The sequence below is a fragment of the Andrena cerasifolii genome, chromosome 1 (assembly GCF_050908995.1).
Source record: "Andrena cerasifolii isolate SP2316 chromosome 1, iyAndCera1_principal, whole genome shotgun sequence".
Lineage (NCBI taxonomy): Eukaryota > Metazoa > Arthropoda > Insecta > Hymenoptera > Andrenidae > Andrena > Andrena cerasifolii.
The window spans coordinates 30,038,048-30,063,592 of NC_135118.1; the positions used below are offsets into that span (position 1 = coordinate 30,038,048).

The following is a 25,545-nucleotide window of genomic DNA, read 5'->3' on the forward strand; positions in this document are numbered from 1 at the left end:
TTTTAAGCGATAGTACATAACTTATGACTTTTATTATAGAATAGCGTTTTTCTTTGGTTGCTTACTACAATATCTCCCGAACAATTACCGTACAGTAATAAAAAAAATGTGATAATTCATCTAGCACGAGTTACAGTGGAATAGCTTACTCGAGTGTTTAAATAATCGTTGATGGATGTAGCATGGATACCTAGTTCCATCTTTCATCGTAACAGATGGAGGGTACACGACGTTCAGTCTTTTACGTACTCGGATGAGGTGTGAACTTTTTTGAATAATTGTATCGTTTATATCGCATAAAAGGCACGCTGGTAATGTTTTGGCATTCCCCTTTCAAATACGCCGATGGCTATACAGGCCCTGAGATGTGGCACTCGATGTCTGACGATTCCAAATTTGCCTCCGACTAACAATTACTTTAGACCACTTAAGACGCTAAAATATACATGTGTATATATGAGAAGAAGAGAAAAGATCGACAGGAATCGTTCAACACTATGAGTTAATAATCTACGCCCGGTCTTTTAAGTATCGCCCGATCCAGAGCTTTCGTAAGCTTACAATTCACCGAGAGTAGAGAAATGTGAAAGCTGGCTGGAAGACCTTTAGAGAGAAAAAGAAATTGCAACGCTACGTTAATTCGTTTTAAGTGCACTTTTTTTTTATGAACGGATCTCTTGGGTGCTTATATCGTCGGGCATACGCCGGCGATTACTTGTCCGTAAGCTCGCTCCGGTCCTAGTGTTATGGGTCTCATGTTGATGTGAATGTTGGTGATACACCCGACGTATTGTGTTTGCGAGGTGCTTCCCCTTAATCGTTTCCCGAGTATCGGGTGTCCACCGATGAAGATTGGATGCCTGGATAGGACTCCTGCCACGTTCTTACCGCCGATTCCAGGCGGCGCTGCTTTGTGGTCTACCGAGAGGAGTACAGCGTTCTTCTGCTTAACGGCTGTACAAAAGTAACAAAGAAAAATTGTTTTCCTTTCCCTTTTCTAACAGAAAGCTTCTAGCGTGCAAAGTAATTCTACCTTTACATAAGTCTGATTTTAATAAACTTTTTCAATGAATTTCAGAGTCCGTTGATTCTAATTGGCATAACTACAGTTTTGTCTCGTTATAAGTTCGGAAGATTAAGCTACTCTAAACTCTAACGAATCGGTATGCTATTCGACTACAAAAGAAGTAGCGAAGGTAGAAATGTCGTTATAACGAAACAGGGGACCTGAACTTATAACGGGACACCACTGTATAATTTAATATACTTCGTAATCATGCAGAAGAAATGTAAGAAGTAGTGATGGTGGCATTTACCTCGAATATTATGCCAATTGCCATCGCACAAGGAATTCGGGTTCGTTGGCTCGAAAGAGGTCTCTATCGAACCCCTTGCCGTTTTCACAAGGAACTTCACGGTGCCATTGATCATTTCCAAGATCAAGTAATCTCGTTTGCCATGGACGGACAACAAGTGGCCAGACGTCGAGCGTGGTTTGATGTCCATCTGGATGTCGACCGTTCTGCCGACCGTGAATTTGTCCACTAAAACACAAATGAATTTCACGATGTTGCTTAATTCGTAATTAAACACTTCAGCTATCGCCATCGCGTATGCTAACTCCGCGAATTAATTATCTATGATCTTATGCTCGTGTAACAATTTAATCTTATACAGTATTTATTCGCTAAGAGCTCGGAGCCGGCGGTGAGCATTTCACGTAGACGAGGCACGATCGCTTTCAGTCCCTGTAAGTCGCTCTCGGTCCATCTCGGGAGCCCGAAGTGGTGGGGAGTAGCGCCGAGCTCTTAACGTGTAGGCCAACCGAGCTCTTAGCGAATAAATACTGTACTCTATATTTAGCACCAGCGAAACTGTATAAGCGAAGGCTCTGCAATGCTACTTATAAAATCGAATTACACAAGTTTATAAAATACGTACTCGCTTTGAACAAATTGCTACCATTGCCAGGGAAGAAGAATAACCCTGGCTCGACCCGTTTCGAGCATGGAATCACGCCCACTTTATTTATCGGTTCGCCAACCGAGTGACCGTTCAACATGAAGTTTCCTATACATCCACTGAACGTCTGGTTCGTACCCTGTAAGAAACAGTTTCCCATTGAAGGACAAATGCAACTTTGTTACCAAGAAAGGAAGAGGGAAGTCCCAAGTCTACACAATTAACTTTCTCACAATCATATTGTTCACTTTGCTGGACACATCCTGCGTCACTCCTCCCACATAGAACGGTGGGTTCACGTTCATCGTCTCCGTGGCTCCTTGGGAATTTCCACTAACGACTGCTATCTCGTCGACAGTAAGCTCTCCATAGTTTCCTAGTCTCTTGAACGCCACGATGTGCCACTGATTGTCGTTTATTTTCCTGTCGCTCACCAGCGTAGCGGGCCCGCTTCCGCAGTCGAACTTATAGTGCAGCTAGAAAATAAGGAACGTAGAACACTCAAGATTGAAACTATCAAGGACATTTTTTTATTTGCTGATTTCATCAACCATTTGAATTTTAGTGAAATTAAGGAGACTGAATTAATGTTGATTTCAATTGAAATCATCTTTTTGTTTGTACTCATGCACGCCCAGTGGCGGGTTTAAGGAAAAAGGCCCAGGTGGCAAACGTTCTGAGGGGGCCATTTTTCGGGGAAATGAAGAGGTAGTTTACTAAAAATGGACTAAGTGTAGTTGTACAGAAAAATAATTTAGAGAGTAAAAAAAATCATAATTTTTTTTGCAGATGGGGCCTTGGAGGGGCCATTTGGGGAAGAGCTCAGGCGGCAACAGTTCATCGGCCACCCGTTAAATCCGCCACTGTGCACCCGCACAACTCGAACCCAATTTATTTCAAAAGACGTGGGTTGGTGTGCCCATCTTCCTTTTGCCAATTTCAAGTAAACAGGAAGGTGACGCGCAATCGTCTCAAAATTCCACGAAGAGGACTTTTCTGGTTCGAACCGAATCCGCTGATGCCAGATAAGAGGAGCGTATCTCGGCAAGTTATTAATTACACCAATTTATCCATTGAAGACTGGCATTCACCTTCAGACCGATATGAAATTTAATTTACCTTTCCATCACTAATGTAGACGGCGATGAGATTCTGATTATTCAGATCGGAGGCGTAGAAGATAATGCCATCGTCGGCCATCGTTTTAATGTCGATCTGGAAGTCATAGTCGTTCTTGTATCTACCGTTCAGAGACCTGTACTCCAACCTGCTGTTTCTAGCGGTGCCTGAAAGTAGAATGATAAATATTTGTATTTCAAAACCCTTCTTTAGGTCGTTACAATAACTCTCATTACAGAATAATTATCGAAGAACTTTTTTATCTTATCTTCATGATCCTTGTATTACCTCGACATCTTTCACCTTCTTTATAATGAATATACTTTAGGAAAATAGAGGCTTTATATGAGAACAAATTGTGAAGCTACTATAAAACGGTACTTCTAAAAATTTTGGGAACAAAAATCTATACTACCTCTACCTCTATCTGCTACTTATATCAAAACAAGTTCTGAATATACTGATTATTCTGAAGCTACTATGAAACACTTATTTTTAAAATTTTGGGAACAAAAATCTATACGGAGTCTCTTTGTTAACAAAAGCGCTTAATGCTTCACCTTCGATATCCCCTGCAATAATAATTAAAGTTCTAAAAGATTTCACAAGTGGAATAATATTTAGTATATTTTATTATGGGTCAAAATGGACTCCATATGCATCGTTGACTGGCAAATTATCCAAGGGTCGAATACTGTACCGAATCTCCAGGCATTTTCTAATTCAGGGTCCACCGCTGGGTAGTAAGGGAGTCGACACTGGTCCACGTGCAATGGGGCCGGTTTTTCGGTGGAGGTTGTGGCTTCCGTGGTCGTGGTTAGCTCCTCGTGATAACCGCGCCCCTCCAAATTTGGTTCCTCCTCATCCGTCTCCTTGTCTAACTCAACGTCGATGATGTCTGGCGAGATGAAATGGCGGGATCATAGATTAGATTACCCTTCCTGGGGAGATAGCATCAGCAATATCCCGTATAGTTATCAATAACGTTCGTGCTTACTGGTTTGGGTAGACACTTCAATATTATCGTCTGGACTTTCAGTGGGCAGCAGGGGAGGTATGAAATCGGGCTCTGGCTCGGCCACTGGCGTCACTGCTGCGAAAACATAGTATCTCTAAGTTCTTAAATTATTAAGAATAGCATTGTGGGATCAAGAAGCCATAAAAGGGAGTCCGGAATAAGAGAGCTCGGAGAGTCGGTTTTGATGGAGTTGGTTAGGCGGCTGACTCCTACGCAGAGGATCATGGGTTTGAGTTCCATGATGGGACTCCCATAAGGCTTTTTTCTGTTAGTTCCACAAATACACAGGAGTTACAAATCCTACTCCTACTGTATTCTCAAAATTAATCTATTGGAATCTGATAGACTAGTCCGTAACTTCCACTTCCTTTTCTCCGAAATTCATTTCGTGCAAAATAGTCGACAATGGTAAAATGGCAACTGGAAAAGATACATCGAGGTCGTAAATTAAACTGATCTAGCGTCTCTGATTGAGCTATCGGTTCCTCCATCTTCTCATATTTCTGCCAACTTGTTTGCGCCTAGTTTCGAAACATGTTCACTTAACGCCCCACCCAGTTCCAACCTCGCTACACTTTTCCCACCTACTACACCTAATTTGGTACACAGATTGCAAGCTATGATAAAACCAGTAGACCAGTCAAAGTGTCCTTACACGAAGAGTCTGCTGCACCTTTGCACTTCTTCCCTAGCAAACTGTGGGGCCTCTCGGTGGTGTTCGCGAAGTTGAGAATGGCACCGTTGAGCGTTGCGTCACCGATGCAACCGGCGAAAGGTGTCATCGCAGAACCACCCCGAGAATAGCCGAGTACAGCCGGCAGGCCACCGATGTACAGGTTTCCGTGCGGTATGTTCAATGGGAGCGGCTGCAAGTCTGTGCTGTAATTCTTCGTGTCGTCGATGTCGAGTTTCAAAGAATCCCTTGAGTGGGTGGCCGTGACCACGTGCCATTCGTTGTCGTTGAACTTGATGCTCGATGGACTCGTCTTTAACTCCTCGCCTTGGCTGTTGAAGACCAGGATACCGTCAACCAGCGATAGGAAACTGGCTACCCCTTCTTCTTCGTCGGATACGTAGAAGATCAGACCATCGTTCGCCAGGGTTCGGAACTTGAGGTTTACTTGAAGGCCGTCTGATATGGAGACGTTGTGCCATTTCACGTAGCCAGGCGTGCTCTCTTCGAACATCACCAAACTGGCGAACTGAACAATGGTGTAATTTAGTTAAACTGATCTGATGGATGTTATTATATAAATACTATTGTTATTAAATAAATAAACTCACCCTCATTGGACACCCAGGAACAACTCCAAACGCCTGCAGATATCGCGTCAAGTCAACCACTGTATCCAGAATAACCACCTCGTCGATGCAGCCCTCGAAGCCATCATTAGTTACGGTTTCATAAGGATGCTTAGCATTCGGTGGATACCCTCCAAAGTAGATATGATCAGAGGATACCAGAATCTTGCTATTCCCTGCGCCCTTGCTATTCACCACATCAACCCCATCCACCTTCAGGACGCCCATCTTCTCGAACCTGAGTGCCTCCAGTGTGTGCCAACCGCCATCGTTATACTTGTTCGAGGATTTCAAGCTGATCTCCCCGTCCCCAAGGTCATACTGATAGAGCACGTGACCCTCCCTCATCTCCAGCGACAGGAACTGCTTACCCTTCCCCATGAGGTACAACAACCCGTCCTCCGCGAGGGTCTTGAAGTTCAGCTTGATGCTGAACTTCTTGCTATCGGGCGATATCTGGAAGTTCTTCTTGCTGAGGATCGCGTATCCGTGCCTGTCGAACCTGTACCCAGTGCTCGGCTGGAAATTAATCAGTGTATCCCTTTCAATAGCCGCCTTCTGGTTGTTCTCGCCATCTATGAAGTTCCAGAAGGACACCGGGGTGTCTCCAACCACCAGCTCCTCCATCTCCCCCTCAAAAGAGGACGCAGTCACCGCGTTCTGCATGTTGAAGGAGGAAGGATAACCGCCTACGAACAGCTTCGAGTGCTCCTGGTCAACATTGAAGATGGAATAGGAGCCAGGCACGACCTGCACCTTCTCGTACAAACGATCCTTCCCCTCTCCTATATCCTCGCGGACGATCAGCTTCACGTTCTTGCCGGTCCTATCGATGAGTATCTGTCGCCACACGTTGTCGGACACGAACTTGTTGTTGATGATCTTCTCGGGCCCGGAGCCCAGGTCGATGATGAGCACTGGGTAGCCACTTTCTATCAGCAGCGCCATGAAGTCGTGAGTCTTGAACCGGTTCAGCTTACCGTTCTCCTCGTTGCCCAGGTACAGGAGGAAGCCGTTCGCCTGGTTGGTTCTGAAGTACAGGGACACTTTGCTGGACGTGGCCAGCCAAGGTAGACTATCTGGGTTCTTTAGTTCCAGGGTAGTGTTCCTGTAGAACGTGAGGCCGACCTTGAAACGGTCCGCCAGCTCTCTGGCGTTCGCTATCTTGATCTTCAGTGCGTCGATTTTGCCCTGCATGTCGTTCCCGATAGTGTCGATGGTATTCTGGTAGCCGCTCAGACCATCCATCAGCTTGGTGATCCTTGGAAGATATTTGGCCGCTATGTCTAGCTGCTTCTTCGCTTGCGACATGTCGCGGACCGAGTCGGATATGTCTTTGGACAGCTGCTTGGTCTCCTTTAGGTCCTCCGGTATCTTGTCCACCACGCCCTGCAAGTTACTCACGGAGAGCATGATGTTCCGCTCGACGTCTATCACTTGGTTCATGACGTCCTGGGTCACCGTAGACGACGGCGACGGGATGTTGTCCAACGCCTTGTCTATGTAGTCCAGCAGGTCCTTGTTGCGTTTGTTCTGCGAGAAGATCAAGCTGGCGGCCGCTTGGGCGTTGCTTAGGTCCTCTTCGGGCTGACCCCTGGTCTTCCACGACGTGTCTCTGGCTGACTGGTGCAGGTGCAGGGACAAATTCTTCGAGTCCAGCATCTTCTGACCAATCCCATCGGCCAAGGCTGTGGCGTTGTTAGCGGCGTCTATGGCGTCTGCTGCTGCCTCGCGCGTAGCCTCGATAGCCGTCCAGATGTTCCTGTAAGCAGACACTGCCTTGACAGCGTCCGTGTTTCTCGTGTCTGTTAATAAATCGTCCAGGTCCAGGGACCGAGTGTAAAGCTGGTTAGAATGGTCGCTAGCCTTTTGAGCTACGTCAGTCACATCTAGCAGCATCTGATCGTTCTGTGTGATCGTAAAATTCAACATCCCACTGGTGTCTTCAGCGTCGCTCAGCTTCAGCATCGCGACGTTGCGATTAGCTTCGTCTAGATACTGGCTGGCGTTCCTGTTCAGTTCCCCGCCGGCCGTTAGATCGTCCTTGGCTTCTCCAGTGGCGTTCTTCACCACGTCGAAGTTACCCATCTCTGCCACGATCCTGTTCTCCTGGTTCAGCCTGTCCACCATGCTGGCCTGATCCTGCGCTTGCCAGATGATCTGCTGCAGGTCGTCCATTTTACCGCTCATGTTTCTGATCTTGTCCCTCAGGTCGTCCGCGAGCAAGGACAGATTGCCGACCGGCACGTTGTACTCGTGCATCTCCGACACGAGGATGTTGGCTTGATCCACCTGGTCCGTGGCGCGGTCGCGGAAGCCGACGAAGGACACCTCCTTGATCCTCCGCAGGGTCTCAGCAGCCTCTTTCAGCGCGCTGTCTATCTTGGCGCCTGTGCCCAACTCGATGTTCGAAGCCAGGGCCTCTACTTCGAAGACGGTGGAGTTCACCAGGTCTATCTCCGTGATCACATCCTTCTCCAAGACATTCATATCCTTCAGGGTATTCTCCGCTGCGAGCTTCCACTTCTCGCTGTCTTCCACTGTGTAGTCGATCTCGCGCTTCATATTCGACACTTCCGCCTCCAGCCGAGCGGCTTTCTCCTCCAGGGGTAGGAAGTTCACTCTATTGGGGTCCAGCAGCTTCACCTCGGGATACAAGTCGTTCACCGTGTCGTTGATGAACTTGAGCCGCTGGGTGGTAAAGTAGCTCTCAGCAACGGTGTTGTACTCCCTGAACACAGGGTCCAGCAGGTTGGACAGATCGTCGGTGACATCTAGAAGGTTTCCAGTGCACGAATCACAGGCGAAGCAGCCTTGTCCTGGGATCAGGACGTTCCTGTACGGACAGTGGTCGCACTTCTCCCCGATCACGCCTGGAAGACACGAGCACTGGCCTGTGGTGGTGTTGCAGGACACTCCGACGGAGTATCCAGTGTTGCATCCACAAGATGTGCACCCGCCAGGCCCGTAATTCCAGTACCCCGGTATGCACTGGTCGCATCTTCGGCCAGTGATGCCGGGTCTGCACTTACACTGGCCAGTTACCTCGTCGCATTGGCTACCGTCCGACGCTATGTCGCAGCTGCAGGCTTTGCAACCGTCGCAGGTGTCGTATCCGTAATGGTCGTCCGCGCAGCGGTCGCACTGATCGCCCACTACGTTCTCGCGACAGTGGCACTGGCCCGTGAAGCTGTCGCAATGCTCCATCCCACACTCCTCGCAGTGGCAGCTGCGGCAATCCTTCCTCTGCACCGCGTCCCCGAAAAACCCAGGCGCGCAGAGGTTGCAAGCCTGCCCGTACGTGTTGTTCAGGCACTGCAAGCACTCGCCGGTCACGGAGTCGCAAGAGCCGATCTGGTTTGTGTCGATGTTTCCGGAGCATTCGCAGGGTTTGCAGATATCGCCGGAAGTCTCGGGGTTCCCGTAGTACCCAGACGCGCACACCTCGCAGCGGGCACCATAGTAACCCGGCAGACAGTCGCAGCTGATCTTGTTCCCTTCCTCGTTCACCTCGCAGCCAGTCGCGAAGTTGTTGGATGGAATCGGTAGAGGGCAGGCGCAGATCAGGCAGTCCGTCGGGGTCCCAAAAGTGGCGTTCCCATAGTAGCCTTTCTGGCAGAACTCGCAGTGCTCCCCTGTTGTGCCATCCTCGCAGTTCTGCGGTGGAAGGATTTACGTAAGAGAAGTGGAAAATGTAGGGGAAGTGTAGGTAAACTTCACATGCAATCGGTATATTTTTATAAATAAATACCACTAAACTTCGGAGGGAAATCTGAGAACGCTTATTCTCCGACGTCTACATACCCAAATTTTACCGTGGCTCACGAATGACGCGGCAATCAAAAAACTTTGCCATTGAAACACCTACCAGACATATCCCAGTGTTGACGTCGCAAGTATCAGCGTGGCCATTGCACTCGCAACGAACGCATCCGCCGTGGGGCCCACTCTGCACCCTGTAGTAGCCTGGCGCGCATTCCTCGCAGGAGAATCCCTGGTAGTTCGGTGGGCATTGGCACTGTTCGACGCTGCTGGCTGGAACGTTGAACTGGGACGAGTAGAACTCCGTTGTGGTATCCAGGCTCACGTGGGACAAGGTGGCTGTGATACTGGGGTCCCAGTAGGTGGCTCTGATATGTATCTCTCGAAGATCTTCAAGGACCACCATCAGCTGCTCCCTGGTAGCGCTTAATCGGTTAGGCGTGACGAAATTGGTTTCGATTAATTCCAGGGACGCCTGGAAATTTGTGAACGACGGTGGCTGCTCGTCCGAATAAAACAACAACGTGATGTCTCCACCGTGAAGGATCACGTCAGCCGCACTGACAGCGCTGCCAAACGGCCCAGTATTGTAATGCACGGTGTAATTAAGAACGCCCCCATAGGAAGTCAGCATGTTCCCCAGGTAAGTCTCGGGCGCGGAGAAGTAAATGACCTTTCCGAAAGTGTCGTTCTCAGCCAAATTAGTCGCAATGCTGTTCGCGTTCACCTCTTGAGGAGCGGTGGGCAAGAACGTCAGCTCTCCGCCCTTTTCAGCCAGCACGGCAAGGTCCCAGGTGCTCATATTAGACAGGTAGCTCCTGTACAGGTTCGCCGACTCGCACCTGGTAGTCTTACCGAAGCAGAAGCACTTGGTGCACCCCTCCTCGTTGCTGTCCTCCAGGTTAAACGTGCCTTCCTTGCAGACGTCACAAGCGGAACCCTGGACGTTCACCTTGCAGAAGCACTCCGCGGTGTACTGGTCGCAGATCTCAGTAGTGGTGCCTCTAATGTCGCAGTCGCACCTCTCGCAGTGGGGGAATTGCGAGTACCCAGGCTGACACTTGTCGCACTGCCTGCCCACGACGTTCTCCTTGCACCTGCAACTGCCATTCAGGAGGTCGCATTGCATATCGCCGTCTATCACGCCCACGGGCGAACAGTTGCACTCCTCGCAGCCTATTATTGGATGGAATCCGTAGGTCCCCACTTCGCACTGGTCGCAGCGGTCGCCGGTGACCCTCGAGGGGCATATGCACTCGCCGGTTTCCGGCTCGCAAAGAGCTGGACAGTTGCAAGGTCTGCAATCGGGAAAGCCGTAGAAGCCAGTCTTGCAGATCTCACAGCGCCTGCCGATGATGTTTGCCTTGCAGGGGCACTGGCCGCCGAAGTTCTCGCATTCGAAGCTGCTGGTGCCGGCTATGTCGCAGCTGCAGGGCAGAGCGCGGTTGTTGTAGTTGGCGGTCAACGAGAAGATGGAGTCGCGGCAGAAGCCCTCGTCGGTGATGTTGATGTGGAAGTGGTTGTAGCCGCACTTCTTGATGAACTCCTTCGTCTGGTCGACCTGTATCTTCTTAAGAACCTTCTCGCTGTACTGTTCGCTAGGGATCACCAGGATGTAGTCCAGCCAGATGCCGTTCCCTGTGCTCTCCTTAAATGTGATCATGAAGTTCTCGATCAGCTGGAACCTGATGTTGCTGTCCGCCTGCCTCACCACGCTGCGGCATCCACTATTACTGGGACAATGAGGCACAGACATCTTCGCCTCGTAGAACTTGCCGTTCTGCAATAGCACGTCGAGCTCGTACTCGGGATAGTCCGGTTGGTAGTACTGCACCACGAAGGTGTAGTCACCGGGTTGGAGAACCTTGGCGTGAATGTCCACCATGGTGTTCTGTTCGTCCAAGTATATCAGTTTAGTGGTGTTATTGTAGATACCGAAGGGTCTATTAGGCGATTCTGGGACCGTGCTGCTGGTCTCGAACTCAATCTTCTTGGCGTCAGCGGCTCCGGGGAACTGCCCCTTGACACACTTGCCGTCCTTCCTCACGCAGATCGACTTTGGCTTCACGTAGTCCAGGGACCACTCGTAATAGGGGATAGCGACGACGGAATCTATAGCTACGTTGGATGTCGGCTCTCCAGTCACGATCAAGCTGATGTAGTTCGAGGGGAAGTTCATGGTAGCCACTCTACCGTAGGTGTCGGTCACCACTTGCCTGCAAATGCTCGTGTATCTGCAGGGGTACAGAGTAGCTTTCCCTTTGCCAACGGTGTTGGCCTCTATCAGCAGCGTCGACGTGACGTTCTCGTTCTTAGGCGTGACGTACATCACCAGGAGTACATGAGGACCAGGCTTGGACACCCTCAGGTCGAAGTGTATCTCTTCCTGCTTGTCGTTGACTAATGGAACCTCGTCCCTGTCGATCTCTTCCAGAATGTCCCTATCCGTGAAGTACTCCGTCAGCGGGATCCTAACGTTGTTCTCGTTCAGGAAGCCTCCAGTTCCGTGGACTGCGTCGAATTTAGTCAGATTGGGGTAGCCGTAGTGGCGACAGAGCCCCTTGTAACCGACTTCGCAAGGAATATTCACGTCCTGAGTGAGAAGAGTCGCTTCGTAGTATTCCGCCGGTAGCAGAACGAAGTAGTCGAGGAAGAGGCTCTTCTTGGTGGCGATGCTGATGGACCAGCGGCCTGGGTTCATCACCATGGGCGCTGGGTGGTTACCGTGGGTCCCCGCAACCGTCACGAACGAGGGCTTGACAGTTGGCTTGAAGTTCACCTTGAACTGCTGCTCCACTTCGGAGGGGTTCTCTGGGGTGATGGTGATGGTTCCCAGGATCGGCTCGTTGTTAGGGTTCACGTACTTGAGGACCATGCGATAGAGGGAGGACTTCTGGATTGAGACGCTGAGGATGATCTCGTCCTGGAGGGCAGAAAACACCGCGTACCCCTTCCAGCTGTAGCCTGGGAACAGCTTCTCGGTGAAACCGTAGCGCACTGGGCTGTTGCTGGGCGTTCTGCCATCTTCTGCTTCGTATTGGAATTGGTGGAGTGTCGGGAAGTAGTGAGCTTTCAGCGGCTCCTTGCAGGTTAGACCAGTGACGCGAGGCTGGCACTGACACTGGCCTGTCTGCTTGTCGCACACCGAGCTCACGGATCCGCCGATGTCGCAGGCGCAATCTGGTAAATGGGGATCACGTGTAAGGTGACTTGTGTAATAATTGGTAACAATTAGGAATAGATTTTGTAATGCCTATATGTTTTGGCAGTCACGGAAAAAGAAGACCTCTGCGACGAGACTTGAACCCACGATATAACCAACTCCGACCCTCTAAGGTCTCTTATTCCGGGCTCCTTCTTATAGGAGGTTCCTGATCTCACAATAAGCTTCCGATTACGTACCTGTGCAACCGAAGAAATTGCTCTCTTGAATATTGTACGTCCCATCCACGCACTGGTCGCAACTTCTACCCATCACTCCAGGCTTGCATATACACTGGCCGCTCTTCGTGTCGCACTCGCCGATGTTCCCGATAACTCCAGGTATATTGCACTGGCACTCTTGACAGAGAATCATGAACAACGTAAATAACTGTGAACTGATGTGAGAGGATATTGCTAACACTTAAGTATTAGTTAGCTGAAGAGATACTACCAAAGGACATCACCTAACTGTTACTTGCCAATTTCGATGAGATTTACGTGGATTATATTCCCCGAAAAAATATTTGACGCGTATTTTTTCTTATTGGCAAACGTCGATGTCTAGGGGGTGAAATCAGCCTTCCAAGTTAGGGCGTGAAAAACACGTTTCCCCCAATATCTCGGAAACTATGCGCTGTAGAGAAAAATCTTTTAGATGAAAATGGTGTATTTTTTTATAACAAATTCAGCCACGTAATTAGATTCGTAATACGTCGATTTGTTTAAACAATATATTAAAAAGTAGTAACTTTTCACTGAATCGAATTACGTGGCTAAAGTTGTAAAAGAATAAATACACTGTTGGTTAAAAGATTTTTCTCTGTAATACACACTTTCCAAGATATTGGAGCAAACTTTGAGGGCTGATTTCACCCTTAGACATGAGCGTTTGCCGATAAAAAAAGATACGTATTGAATATTTTTTCTAGAACTATAATCCACGCAAATCTCATAAAAATCGGCGAGTGACAGTTGGGTGATGTCTCTTTAAGAGTTTCGAAATTGAATACACCATAAGAAAATGGGAAAGCTTCCATTGCGCTCACCTTCGCAACCCTGCGGGTTATACGGTTGTAAATTCCAGTACAGAGGCTTGCACACGTTACATATTCTTCCTTCCACGCGGTCCTTGCATTGACAGAGTTCCCCTGCAGGCAAGGAGCCACACCCTTGGAAGGTCTCGAGGACACCTGCAGGGTCGCAGTTGCAACCCTCGCAAGTTGGGAAGTTGTAGAAGCCTTCTTTGCACTGGTCGCACCTGGCACCATCGAAATTCTCGCGACATTGACATTTGCCCTCTGCGTCGCAGGAGGCGCCAATGGAACCATGGCTGTCGCAGTTGCAAGCTGTAAAAATCGTAATAATTATGTAGAAAGGTTTTTTTGGAAATTTTCAAGTGCAATCGATATTCCGTGTTGCGGATCTGTTAAGGGGGAAACTTCTTTTTTTTTGTGAAGAATATCGATTTTTTTACAGAATCTTATAGTTTAACTCTTTAGAAATGACTTTGTAAAACCTTAGACTGAAATTCACAGTATTTTCGAAATTATTGACTACTGCAGCGTATGTGGCATGGACGTTTTTCTCAAAACAAGTTTTTCATAGTCAGTTGACATAATTAAGAAGAATGTGCTAGACCAATCAGCTTGAAATTTTAACTATATTTTGAGGAAGACTCCTATTATCGTTTAACTTACAATCAGCATGATAGGTTGCATAGATTTTTTTTAAATATCAAAAGTACGAACAATTAGTCCAGTAGAATAGATAATTTGCATCTGAATAGTTACCATTTTTCAAAAAATATTTCTTTTACGCTGTTTGTAGGTCAGACGATAACTATACGTGTATAAAATAAAACCTTATTAGAATTTTTGATTTTATATAAACTGAAGGGCAGATATCATGTCAACCGCCACTGAAAAAATTACGCTCACCGTCCTGGTCTACCGCAGATAAGAGCTGTGAGATATGTGAGCAAAAGGAGCTGAAAAACTTTATATAACTTAATATTACATAAATCTATACAAAGTCTCAAATTAGTTACAACCCTCCATTTTTCCAAAAATGTAAAAGAATCGATATTTTTCACGAAAGAAAATAAATTGCCCCCTTAATAGTTTTTGTTGCTACTTACGTATGCACTCTGGGTACATGTAGTACCCAGGACTGCATTGGTCGCAGGTCTTGCCAGCGAAGTTGGTGAGGCAGGAGCATTTCCCTATCGCGTCGCAGCTGACAAATGGCGAGCCTATCAGACTGCAGTTGCAAGGCCTGCAATTTGGATATCCGTAGTAGCCGCTGATGCACTGGTCGCATCTAGCGCCACCGTAGCCTTCTTTGCACAAGCAGACCCCGTCTGCTTTGTTGCAAATGCCTGGCACTGTTCCTCGAGCGTCGCAGTTGCAGACTAAGGGAATTGAATTAATGAATTTGGTTTTCTTTTAAAAGTACAGCGAAGTGTGCTTTCAGATGCGTACATGTACAGGCGGGGTAGTTGAAGTAGCCATCCTCGCATATGTTGCAAGTTCTGCCACCGTAATTGTTCTTGCAGGTGCAGTTGCCGGAAACCACGTCGCAGATGTCACTGACGGAGCCCAGAAGATTGCACGCGCAAACTGAGAATAGTATTTTGTATCGTAAATATGACTCTCGAGGGAATATTAAGTTCAGCTTAACAGTTTACCCGAGGCTCTTTGATTTTTGAAAGTTTGTATCCGTGATGTATGATCTATCGTTGTGGGTAAACCTTATTTCGTATTTGAAAGTAAGAGAATTGTGTGATTTGAAGATTTGTAAATTTCTTGGAGATTCAAGGAATTATTAATTTAGATTAGTTTCCATTATTTTACGAATTTAAAGAGCGAGGGCATTGAAAGTAGGAGTGCTACTTACGCAGGCAGTCAGGGAAACCGTAGTAGCCTTCCGAGCAAAGGTTGCAGTAGTGGCCAGCATAGTTCTGTTTGCATGGGCAGGAACCATCGATCGCCTCGCAGTAATCCCCGTCGGTTCCTTTGGCGTGGCACTGGCAAGGCACACAATTCGGGTAGCCATAGTATCCGTCGTTGCAACTGTCGCAGTTGGGCGGTGTGTACTCCTTGCGGCACTCGCATTTCCCGGTCGCATCCGCGCAATTTCCCGTTGAGTAGACCAAGTCGCAGTTGCACGCTGTTGCAGACGTAACGAAGCGTTAGCATTGGAATTGGGAAGAAAAGGGAACGTTGGGGAAAAGGAAATGGGAAATGGAATACGGGAAATTATAGAAGTGGGAAAAGGGAAAAGGGGAAATTTTAGAAATCGGTAAGAGGATTGTCGGAAAATTTGGAAAGAGGAAATGGGAAACGGGAAAAGGGAATACAGAAAATTTTGGAAATGGAAAAGGAAATATGAGAAATTTTAAAAATGGGGAAAGGTAATGCGGGAAATTCTGGAAATGAGAAGATGATAAATTTTGGAACTGGGAAAAGGGAAAGTGGAGAATTTTAGAAATGAGTAAATGGAAAATTTTGTAACTGAAGAAGTGGAGAATTATAGAAATGGGAAAAGTGAATGCGGGAAAATTTGGAAATAGGAAATTGTAAAACTGGAAAATGGAGAAATTTTGGGAAATGGAAAAATGGACACACGAAATTTTGGAACCAAAAAATTGAAGTATAAAAAACATGGGAAATAAGAGATTTGGAAACTGAAAACCAGGAAAATGAGACAGATACTCACGTTGGCAGACATCAGTCGCGTTAAGAGGCTTGTCTTGGGGCCTAAAGAATTTCGGCTTGCACCGATTGCAGTTGATGCCCTCCGTATTGTGTCGGCAGTTCTTGCAGATACCACCGCCCTCGTAGTTGCCATATATGTCCAGGGACATGTGTTTCTCATCGACCTCCTCGTCGTAGGAGCAGTCGTCCGAGTGGCCGAAACAGTTACAAGCTAAACCAATAAAAATACAGTCTCAAACACGAGCTCTTAAAGGGTTATACCTAGTCAGGCGGCCGAAAAGAGGCGAATATTTGTGAATTTTTTTTGAAGAAGCGAAAGTGTGTATTCTTACAGAACTTTTTGCGCTTAAAAGAGCAACATTTAAAGAACATTTGGTAATTTTATCGTAGAAAAATATTTAAGTTTATAAAAATTACCAAATGTTCTTTAAATGTTGCTCTTTTAAGCGCAAAAAGTTTTGTAAAAATACACGCTTCCGCTTCTTCAAAAAAAATTCCCAAATATTCGCCTCTTTTCGGCCGCCTGACTAGGTATAACCCCTTAAATGAGAAAAGCCATCAAGCTTCCACCCCATAAGTATCTCTTACGTTCGCACGTGAACTTCTTGAACGCAGTGGACTGCCGCCACTTCTTCTGCTCGAACCCTCGGCAGCAAGTCGCGCACTGTGGCCCGCACGTGTTGTGTTGGCATCTACAAAACAGCTTCTTAGGCGTTTTTGGGTCCAGCACGTCGCAAGTGTCAGCGTGGCCGTTGCACATGCACCGACCGCCGATACTGATATCTTTGATCGAGTAAAAGTACTGAAACGCGGAAACGTCATTACTCATTAATCCTTATCAGACTCTATCAAATGGGCATTTAATCACATGAAAACCCCCTTGAGTTTGCAAAGACCTACTCTTCTAGTGACGGTAGGATCTTCCTGGACCAGTGACATCAAATGCCCCAGCAGGTTCTTGGTTCTGAGGAAACGGAAGCGAACGTTCGTGGCCCTGGTCCATTCTTGCAGAAGGGTGGAATTGAAGTAGTGCTTGGCGGATGGTCGATTATTTAGAATGGAGATCGGTATCTCTCCACCCTCCAGCGGGACGATCTGAGAATACTCCGTGGTGCAGATCACGCTGTCGTCCCTGGTGATCTTGTTGTAGGCGTCCACGCCGAAGTAAGTCAGGCAGTCGTTGGCAGTGTCGGAGAAGTATTGCCAGGGGGACCAGGTCTTCCCATAGTCCTTCGACTTCTCCAGCACCCACAGCCCTGGTCTGGGACCGTTAGCCATTTTCACGTACACGTAGGCCACGTGGAATTCCTGTGGAGCAGATCTTGCCTTGCATTCTTGTTCTATTTTATATTGGGCAATTGCAAATTCCGGGAAGATCTAGGAAGTATTTCCTGATATTCGAAGTATAGGTGCTTCGCAGGGGAACGATTGAGGGAGAACCAAAGGTTTCTCTCTCGAATTCTTGGGTTAGAATTGGGCCTGTTTTATGGGGGGACTATTCTCGTGGAAGGAATATCGCTACGGAAGGAGTATTGCTAGGGAAGGAATATTTCTACGAAGGGACTACCCCTAGGGAAGGAATATTCCCACGAATGAAGTATTCCCATGGAAGACATATTCCTAAGGACTATTCTTATGGAATCTCTATTTCCTGAAAGGACTATTACCGCGGACGCGCTATTTCTATGGAAGGGCTACTCCCATGGAGGATGCTGGCATAGGAAACTTGCTTTCTCGGTGGAAGCGCGGGAGGGGAGCACAATGTGAGCAGCGCAAGGCAAAAACCGAGGCATGAGAAACAGATGTGGAGGGCTCCGGCCATTCGGGAGCATTACGATCGTGCCTTCCTCCGAAATTCCCGGACACGTGGTCGAGAATGCAACGAGAAAGAGCTCGCCAGCGCGGCGTAAATGAGTCCTTCCGAGAAACTGTTTAGCGAAAAGACAATAACCCCTGGCAGCCTGCAGCAAGAACGATCGCCTACTGCTCTTCCGATCGTCTCATTAAAATAAATAATATGCACGAGTACTCTAAGAACAACAACACTACCTATAGGTAGAGATATATCTCTCATTCTTAATTAAAATCAAGAGATCAGTAATGTCAATTAATAAGTAACTGAAAAAAGTTTAATAGTTTTCTTCAATATTTCTAGAATTTTCAGGGAGAAGAGTTTCTTTAATAATGTATTCCTAATAATTCCACGGTGCAGGTACTTTCTTCATTGGCTTATTAATTTCCCAATACTTCAGGTTTCTTTTTTATAATTAAATAACAATGTGGTGTACTGATTTGAAGCAATTGTTGCAATCAGAATTGAATTTAAAAGCCCTCGAAGTGTGTTTAGATAGAGGGAGAGTCCCCAGGGAAAATTTTTCTTCCGTAAAATACAGAAACAATAAAGGGTCAATTAATGGACAATCTACTGTGCCAATATCCCGAATTGGATCAGTGAAAGGAACGAAAAGAACGCGGGCGAGTTGTACCGTTTATCCCGCTCCCTAAAACCCGTGTTTCGTGTATTGTCCTCCGGAAGTGATGCGAAGATAATTCCTTCCCGCTTCGCAGGAAAACGCCTACCGCGTGATAAAGCAATTTGTTACAGATAAAATACTTATTCCACAGGCTCATTGTTTCCTGCTGCCGCCAATTCTCTCTCTTCCTCTCTCGAAACTTTCGTCAAAGTTTTACTAGGTCGTTGTTAACCCTAGGACACTAACCTGGGGACCACAGTGCATTAAGTGCCCCACGACTGTAAGTACCATTTTTGTATTTTCACTCTGAAAATGTCATTGGATTCAATAATTTTCTTTGAAATTAAAATAAACCATTTTTGCAAGCTTGGTGTTAATAAATTTAGTAAAAAGATTCAAATATTACTTTGGCAAAATTGAGTAGATTTATGTCACAAGAAATTAATGTTAGTGTTCCAGGGTTAATAGAATCGACGATCAGAGTAACTTTCCTAGCACCATCGATGAATCGAATTCTTTTAATTTAGTGGACTAGCTATCGAATTTTAAGTTTTAATATTGACGATACTCACCTGACCCAGGTTGATGGTCAAGTTCACCTCGTTGTACTTCATCCCCCTGGAAAGTGGCGGCGATTGCCACCATGTTTCCATTCCATCCACCGCGAACTCTGGGGGATGCTCCTTCTCCGGGTTCTCTGAGTCACAGTAGTCGCATACCTGCGCAAATGTGTTAATAATGTATTATATTTCGCGTCTGCTGGAAGATTTCAAAGCAGGGATCGAATGCATTTGTTAACTTTAATAAATGACAGTAATTTACTGATATTCTAACTTTTAAATCATTTTCTTTCTGTTTTCTCAGTTGCATTCGATCTTTGTTTCAAACTGCAGCTGTAAATAGTTTGACTATTCGAATAATTCGAATAACTTTGAAGACGAATATTTTATTGCAATAATTCAACTAGTGCAGAGTATTTGAATATTAGAAAAAATCTGAGTACTCGAATATTCGAATCTGAAATTCGAATTCTACTGGTATTCGAATATTGAATTATTCGAATCGCAAACTCAAATTCTGATGGTATTCGAATATTCGAATCTCAAATTCGAATTCTACTGGTATTCGAATATTTGAATTATTCGAATCTCAAATTCGAATACTACCGGTATTCGAATATTTGAATTATTCGAATCGCAAATTCGAATTCTACTGGTATTCGAATATTTGAATTATTCGAATCTCAAATTCGAATTCTACTGGTATTCGAATATTTGAATTATTCGAATCTCAAATTCGAATACTACCGGTATTCGAATATTTGAATTATTCGAATCTCAAATTCGAATTCTACCGGTATTCGAATATTTTAATTATTCGAATCTCAAATTCGAATTATACTGATATTCGAATATTTGAATTATTCGAATTCTACTAATATTCGAAAATTCGTAACAGCCCTGTTTGAAATATGTACATCCAAGCGTGCGAAGTCGATAATAATCAACAATCTATATCAGAAACTTGCTGATAATTTCCTAAAGAATTTCATCACTTGAAGAATAATTACTTCTCGCCTACATTCAGTCATATTCATCGCGAAACAAATTCCAGTCTCAGAAACTCTTCAATTAATAATTATTCTAAGCGCCAAAAGTGACGGTTAATGAACCAATCAACAGCAAATCCTCTATACGTACCAATTACTTCCTGAAAAACATTCCTCCTACCCGGAATACTTGAATAATGCATTGCCCTGTCTATTGCCGAGAGAACAATCATTTTCTTCAAAGAGAAATGAACCTACTGTACATACAGTTCTATAGCGAAACAGTTCATCTCTGAAAGAGGCCTCGCGACTGCGTGACGCGTTCCACCCAAGAACCCCAAACGGAATCATAGAATTTCCACGGAAATAAGCAATAAAAATAGACGAGGTTTTTTTTCCACGAGAGTTTATGGGACACTCGTGCCAGTTAGGCCGTTCGGAATTTGAAAAGATGAGATGGTCAAGTGTTATCGAGAGGTCACCCTTATCAGCCGCTCCTTATCGGCCCTCTCACTTCTAGTCTACATGGCGTTTTCTTTCGCCCGCATAAATAGATGAACGTAACGCCGTGTGGCCATTGACCAGGAGGATCCTCCACTGGTGGATCCTCCAATAATATCGATCAAACCAAGTCCATCCTGCAAAACCTTTCAAATAAAAGAACCAATAAATTTGGAGGAACTTCACAGAAGGCAGTGCACGATTAATAAAACTTAGTAGTTGGTACACTACGAAATCGTTGGTCTAATTTATTATTTCCTGCTTGATTAAGGCCTGGGACAGCGATACGCTACCAAGAAACGCGAAACGATTAATGGCGATAGAAATGCGGCGATGGAAGCACCAAAGAACAATCTATAAACAACCTCCAGTACACTAGACTTTATTCAGCAGTTGTAAAATGTTTTAATTCTTTTTTTTTTGGAGATTCTACTAAAGAATGTGCTATTAAACAATTGGTAATTTTTTTTAGAAACGAGCGAAGAAATGCAAAGTTTCATCATTAATACAAAGCACCTTTATTTTAACTCTAGAACACTTTAATTTTTTCTGCAAACTTGTCAATAGCTAGAATATCAAGCTTTCACTCCCAAATTTCTATTTTCTTAGTTCTACTTAAACGAAGACCGTGAAAAACGCTAGAAATATAAAATATGGAATATTAAATATAATAAATAGAAAAATAGAAAAAAACGATAAAATTAAGATTTAATTTAAAAAATTTATAATCAAAGAAATAGACAATTTCACAAAAAGGGGACATACAATATTTATGCAGTAGGCCATAGATATGCTATAAATATCTTGTTTAAAGGTACTTAAAGGGATACACAAAAGAATTTTTCAGAAACGATAAGTGAACTTTGAAATATTCAAATTCCAATTTGGAGTTGCTCGCGAGTCAAAAGTGTCAGGTACGGTCTAAAATGGTGGCAATATCGTTCTAGAGGTAGGTATTTGTCGAAATGTCCTTCGCGAACGACCTGGAGTGGAAATGCCCCTTTGTCCAGGTCCGCCAGTGCAAGCCATTCTCACGTTAATGTCTGGGGGTAAATTTGTATGAAGAGGACACAGCGATTATCCTCTCAGATTACTCCGATAATCTGCGGCTAATGTTGCGCCGAGAAACCCTATCTTTTACTTGCTAAACCGATTGAATACCGATGAAGTGAGATTTGTGCTGTTTTTTCATCGTCCCTTGCGCAACAGCTGGGGGTTGAAATTGAAGAGGTTGGAGTTTTTGTATCGTCACACTTTTGAAAAATACCCCTTTAAGTCGGTCAGACCTTCCCAAGGCGTTGTTCCTGCCCAGAAAAATTTCTACAGGGTGTAGGAAAAAAAGATGATTTGTTGATTTGTTTTCAAAGTAAATATTTGAGTGCCAATGGAATATAGAGAATTTTCTATGGAAAATTATTGAATTGCAATTAGAAGAATTTTCTATGGAATATTATTAAATTGCAATTAGAAGAATTTTCTATGGAATATTATTAAATTGAAATTAGAAGATTTTACTGTGGAATATTATTAAATTGAAATTAGAAGATTTTACTGTGGAATATTATTAAATTAAAATTAGAGGAATTTACTATGGAATATTATTAGATTGAAATTAGAGGATTTTACTATAGAATATTATTAAATTGAAAGTAGAAGAATTTACTATGGAATATTAGTAAAATAAAATTATAAAAATTTGCTATATAATATTTTTAAATTGGAGCGTATCGTTCACTTGCTTATGAAATTAATCAATAGTCTATTAAACTGTATTTCATTAAGTTAAAGGAGAAGAAATTGGACTTTCTATGATGCAGGGTATCTAACACTTGATCCGCGTCGCTGGTCATTACCATTCACTCGTGTCGATCTAATGAAAGGCGTTCTTTCACGTATGACTTCATTCATGCTCGCCCATATACAAAACGATCAGCATCATCTTTCCTTATCGCAATTCTAAGAGCGAGATAATGGTACACGCATGCCAACAGTTCACCGAAGCAAACGCGCAGCGAGAAGAGAGACTTCGAGAGACGATAAACGGTATTGAAATACGTCACTTTCATCTTTCTCTGGTTTCCAGCAGGTGCTCGTGGAGATTGACAGCGAATCTCTAAATTTATTCCTCCTCGCTTGATTACGCCTCCGATGTGGTAAAAAAAGAAGAGAAGGAAGTTGGTTGGGCAAGCGGTCGGCTGTCTTCGAGTTGATAAACTCTTGGACTCAAAGGACCAAATACAGATAAAATTCGAGCTTGAGAGTGCGGAGCTAGGCGGAGAGGTTGAGAAGCAGTGATCGTGGGATTTGAGATAAATCTTGAAAAACTGGACCGATGAAAAAAAGAACAGGTTCGAGGGAAGATCGGAGAAACTTTAGGGGCCATTTCCAAAATTGCAGAAACTTTAGGGGCCATTTCAAAAACTGCAGAAATATTAGGGGCCATTTCAAAAATGGTCTGTGGAGATTATTATTGGTGAGAATTTTTGTAAAAGAGCAGGCGAATAGATTAACTTCCTACGTGACTACTGCGAGCTTGTTTACAACTATGTCTCACCTGTGTGAAACTGGTGTTTCGAGTTTAAATGCCCTTACGTGGGTTTTGAGTATTAATGCTTGGCCAGCTGCTTTAGAGCGAACTTATTACGCCTATTAAACGAGAAATGAGATTGAGTTTGATCGAAATCGTGGACAGTGGCGAGGAAAAGGGAATTTAAAATGTAGAGTGGAACGAAAATGGTATTTTTCGACAACGATGACTGGTAGCAAAGATGGGGATCCCCAGAATGGGCTTGTGATGTCCAGATAAATTGTATAGGTATGTATACCGTAAGAATGGCAAGCAAATAATTGAGAGGAGAGAGAAAGAAAGGACCAGTAACACAAGTAAGCTTGGTAAAAGTAACATTACTGCGGCACACTCAAGTGTTAAGCTAATTTGATATCACCCTCGAGCGAATCCTCAAAAGCGCCCTTTTTCGATCATTTTATAACTTTTACATACGAAATCGCACGCCGATGCCTAGTTACTTGAACTTTATATTTGAATTACGTTATACCTTTCCTTAAACGCAACCAGCATCCCAATTGTCCATCTATGAAATGCTGTTCTAAATATTCCCAAGAACCAGCCTATCCCAGATTTCAAAGTATGAGGTGAGTCAGCAATGCAGTACATATTAAGGAGGGACAACTGTATAATGGCCCCAAAAGTAAAGGTATCTTCGAATTAAAAGCAAACTACTTAATGAATCTCTCTGAAACTTTCAGAACAATTTATTGGATATTTGAGTTATATGATTTTTTTTTTAATTTATTTAAAGCAGATTTACAAGCTGTACAGGGCTAGTAATTTAGCGTTGCCAAAAATCTAGTTGACAGTTTTCCGACGAAACGGTTCTTCTAAAATCAAAAAATCAAAAAGTTTTAGAGACTATATGTGCATGACTATGGCGCGACGGGTGGGATTTTGAAAATTTTGAAAAATAACAAAAAAGTGAACTTCTGAAGAAAATTGCGAAATTTTGTTAAAAAATTAACATCTTTGGTTGAAAAAGAAATATAAGAAAACCATAGCCACGCGTAGCGTGCATATAGTTTTTATAACTTTTTGGTTTTTTCACTTTAAAAGAACCGTTTCGTCAGGAAACTGCCAAACAGATTTTTTGCAGCGCTAAGTTACTGATCCTGTACAGCTTATAAATCTGTTTTAAATCAATTTCAAAAATAGAAATCGTATTACTTGAATATCCAATAAAAACTGTTCAAAGTTTCAGAAAGACTCATTAAGTAGTTTGCTTTTAATAAATTTCCAAAGATACCTTTACGTTTGGGGCCATTACCCTGTTGTCCCCCTTGAGAACCTTGCTCCACGTTATTCTAAACGATTCTCGCAATCGCAATCCTCGCATTGGGATACTAATACCGATAATACCAGGCGTAGCGAAAAGAAAGAACAAAATCCCCAGGTCACAGATTTCGTGGAAGGGACACAGCGATCTCAGAGGCGCGCTCGAGTGGTTAATTCGATACCTCTGCGGGTGAAAACCCACAAAGCCCATAAAACCACTTCTCCCCATTCATCTGCCAGCGTGCAGAGCCACGTAAAATGGCCATAAACATTTTAATTTGTCGCAAAGTGTAATTTCTGTCTACTCTAAATCACTTGGGCATTGCTTTAACTTGCCCAAAACAACAAAAATCTGTTTTCTCCAAAAAAAATGGTCAAACCACCCCCTCTCTCCCCGAACTCCTCCACTATTTATGTAACGAAGCACAGCGTAGCCATACCGACCTGGCCCTGTATGATATCCTCGTCGTGGTCGGCGTTGGCGCCGACGAGATGGCAGTAGAGCTCCGGGCCGGGGGTGTCGACGCCACACGTGGCCGACGCGACGATCTCCTTGCCCTCGGCCAGGTTGAAGTACGGCGGCGTCAGGATCTCGTTGCTCGCCTGGCGGACCAGCAGCCCGGCCGCCAGAGAAACGACCAGCAGCCACCTCGGCATCCTGACAGCGGACAGAGATCAGGGGCCCGCCACCGTAGGCACCACCAGAACTCCTCCCCTGCGTCCCTTCTGGATGTTGGATGCGGCGGCTCTCCCCGTGATCCCTTTATCCCTACTTCCTTTATCCCTCTTGCCTGGTCACCGTAGTCCCTCTTCTTCACTCCCTCCCCCGCTGTCTTCCTCTCGGCGGGAGTATGCGGCGAGAGACACGCGAACGATGCTGGTACCCGAGCGGCTCCTCGGCGTAGACTGACAGGCCGGAGGTCATCGAGGACTGGTGGACCGCGCTGGCGGAGGGGTGGTGGGGGTGGACTGTGCCCCAGCGGGGTCCTCGCGGGCTGCTTTGGGCACCGTGCACGCACTCTATGCGGTCCCATACCCCTGGAACGGGCACACGTGCTCGTGCACACGCTTTCGGCCCCGATGGGACTAGG

General features: G+C 45.1%; 1 protein-coding gene across 2 annotated transcripts; it reads right to left on the reverse strand.

The window, feature by feature from the left end:
* Nucleotides 1-25,345, reverse strand: Lana (laminin subunit alpha). 2 transcript variants are annotated; one of them, XM_076823727.1, is made up of 20 exons: nucleotides 24,899-25,345; nucleotides 19,130-19,276; nucleotides 16,984-17,391; nucleotides 16,672-16,885; nucleotides 16,085-16,294; nucleotides 15,263-15,535; nucleotides 14,848-14,985; nucleotides 14,505-14,777; nucleotides 13,414-13,713; nucleotides 12,566-12,724; nucleotides 9,270-12,343; nucleotides 5,384-9,058; nucleotides 4,755-5,301; nucleotides 4,079-4,171; nucleotides 3,782-3,979; nucleotides 3,082-3,248; nucleotides 2,196-2,438; nucleotides 1,942-2,101; nucleotides 1,317-1,544; nucleotides 1-954 (listed from the first exon to the last, which is right to left on the reverse strand). In XM_076823727.1, the coding sequence occupies exons 1-20, from the start codon at nucleotides 25,109-25,111 to the stop codon at nucleotides 686-688; spliced, it is 10,989 nt and encodes a 3,662-aa protein (XP_076679842.1). In that variant the 5' UTR covers nucleotides 25,112-25,345; the 3' UTR covers nucleotides 1-685. The 2 variants fall into 2 exon arrangements, with proteins under 2 accessions (XP_076679842.1, XP_076679833.1); XM_076823718.1 differs by having other exon boundaries at nucleotides 4,079-4,174.
* Between the last annotated feature and the right edge of the window lie 200 nt (nucleotides 25,346-25,545).

What these genes read in the sequence shown, in the direction of transcription:
- Lana (XM_076823718.1), bottom strand. Translation starts at nt 25,111, where the DNA reads ATGCCGAGGTGGCTGCTGGTCGTTTCTCTGGCGGCCGGGCTGCTGGTC. An exon ending in CGGTTTCCCTGACTGCCTGC is followed by an intron (nt 14,986 to 15,262) that starts GTAAGTAGCACT and finishes TACTATTCTCAG; the next exon opens with TTTGCGCGTGCAATCTTCTG. An exon ending in TCTACATTAGTGATGGAAAG is followed by an intron (nt 2,439 to 3,081) that starts GTAAATTAAATT and finishes CTTATTTTCTAG; the next exon opens with CTGCACTATAAGTTCGACTG.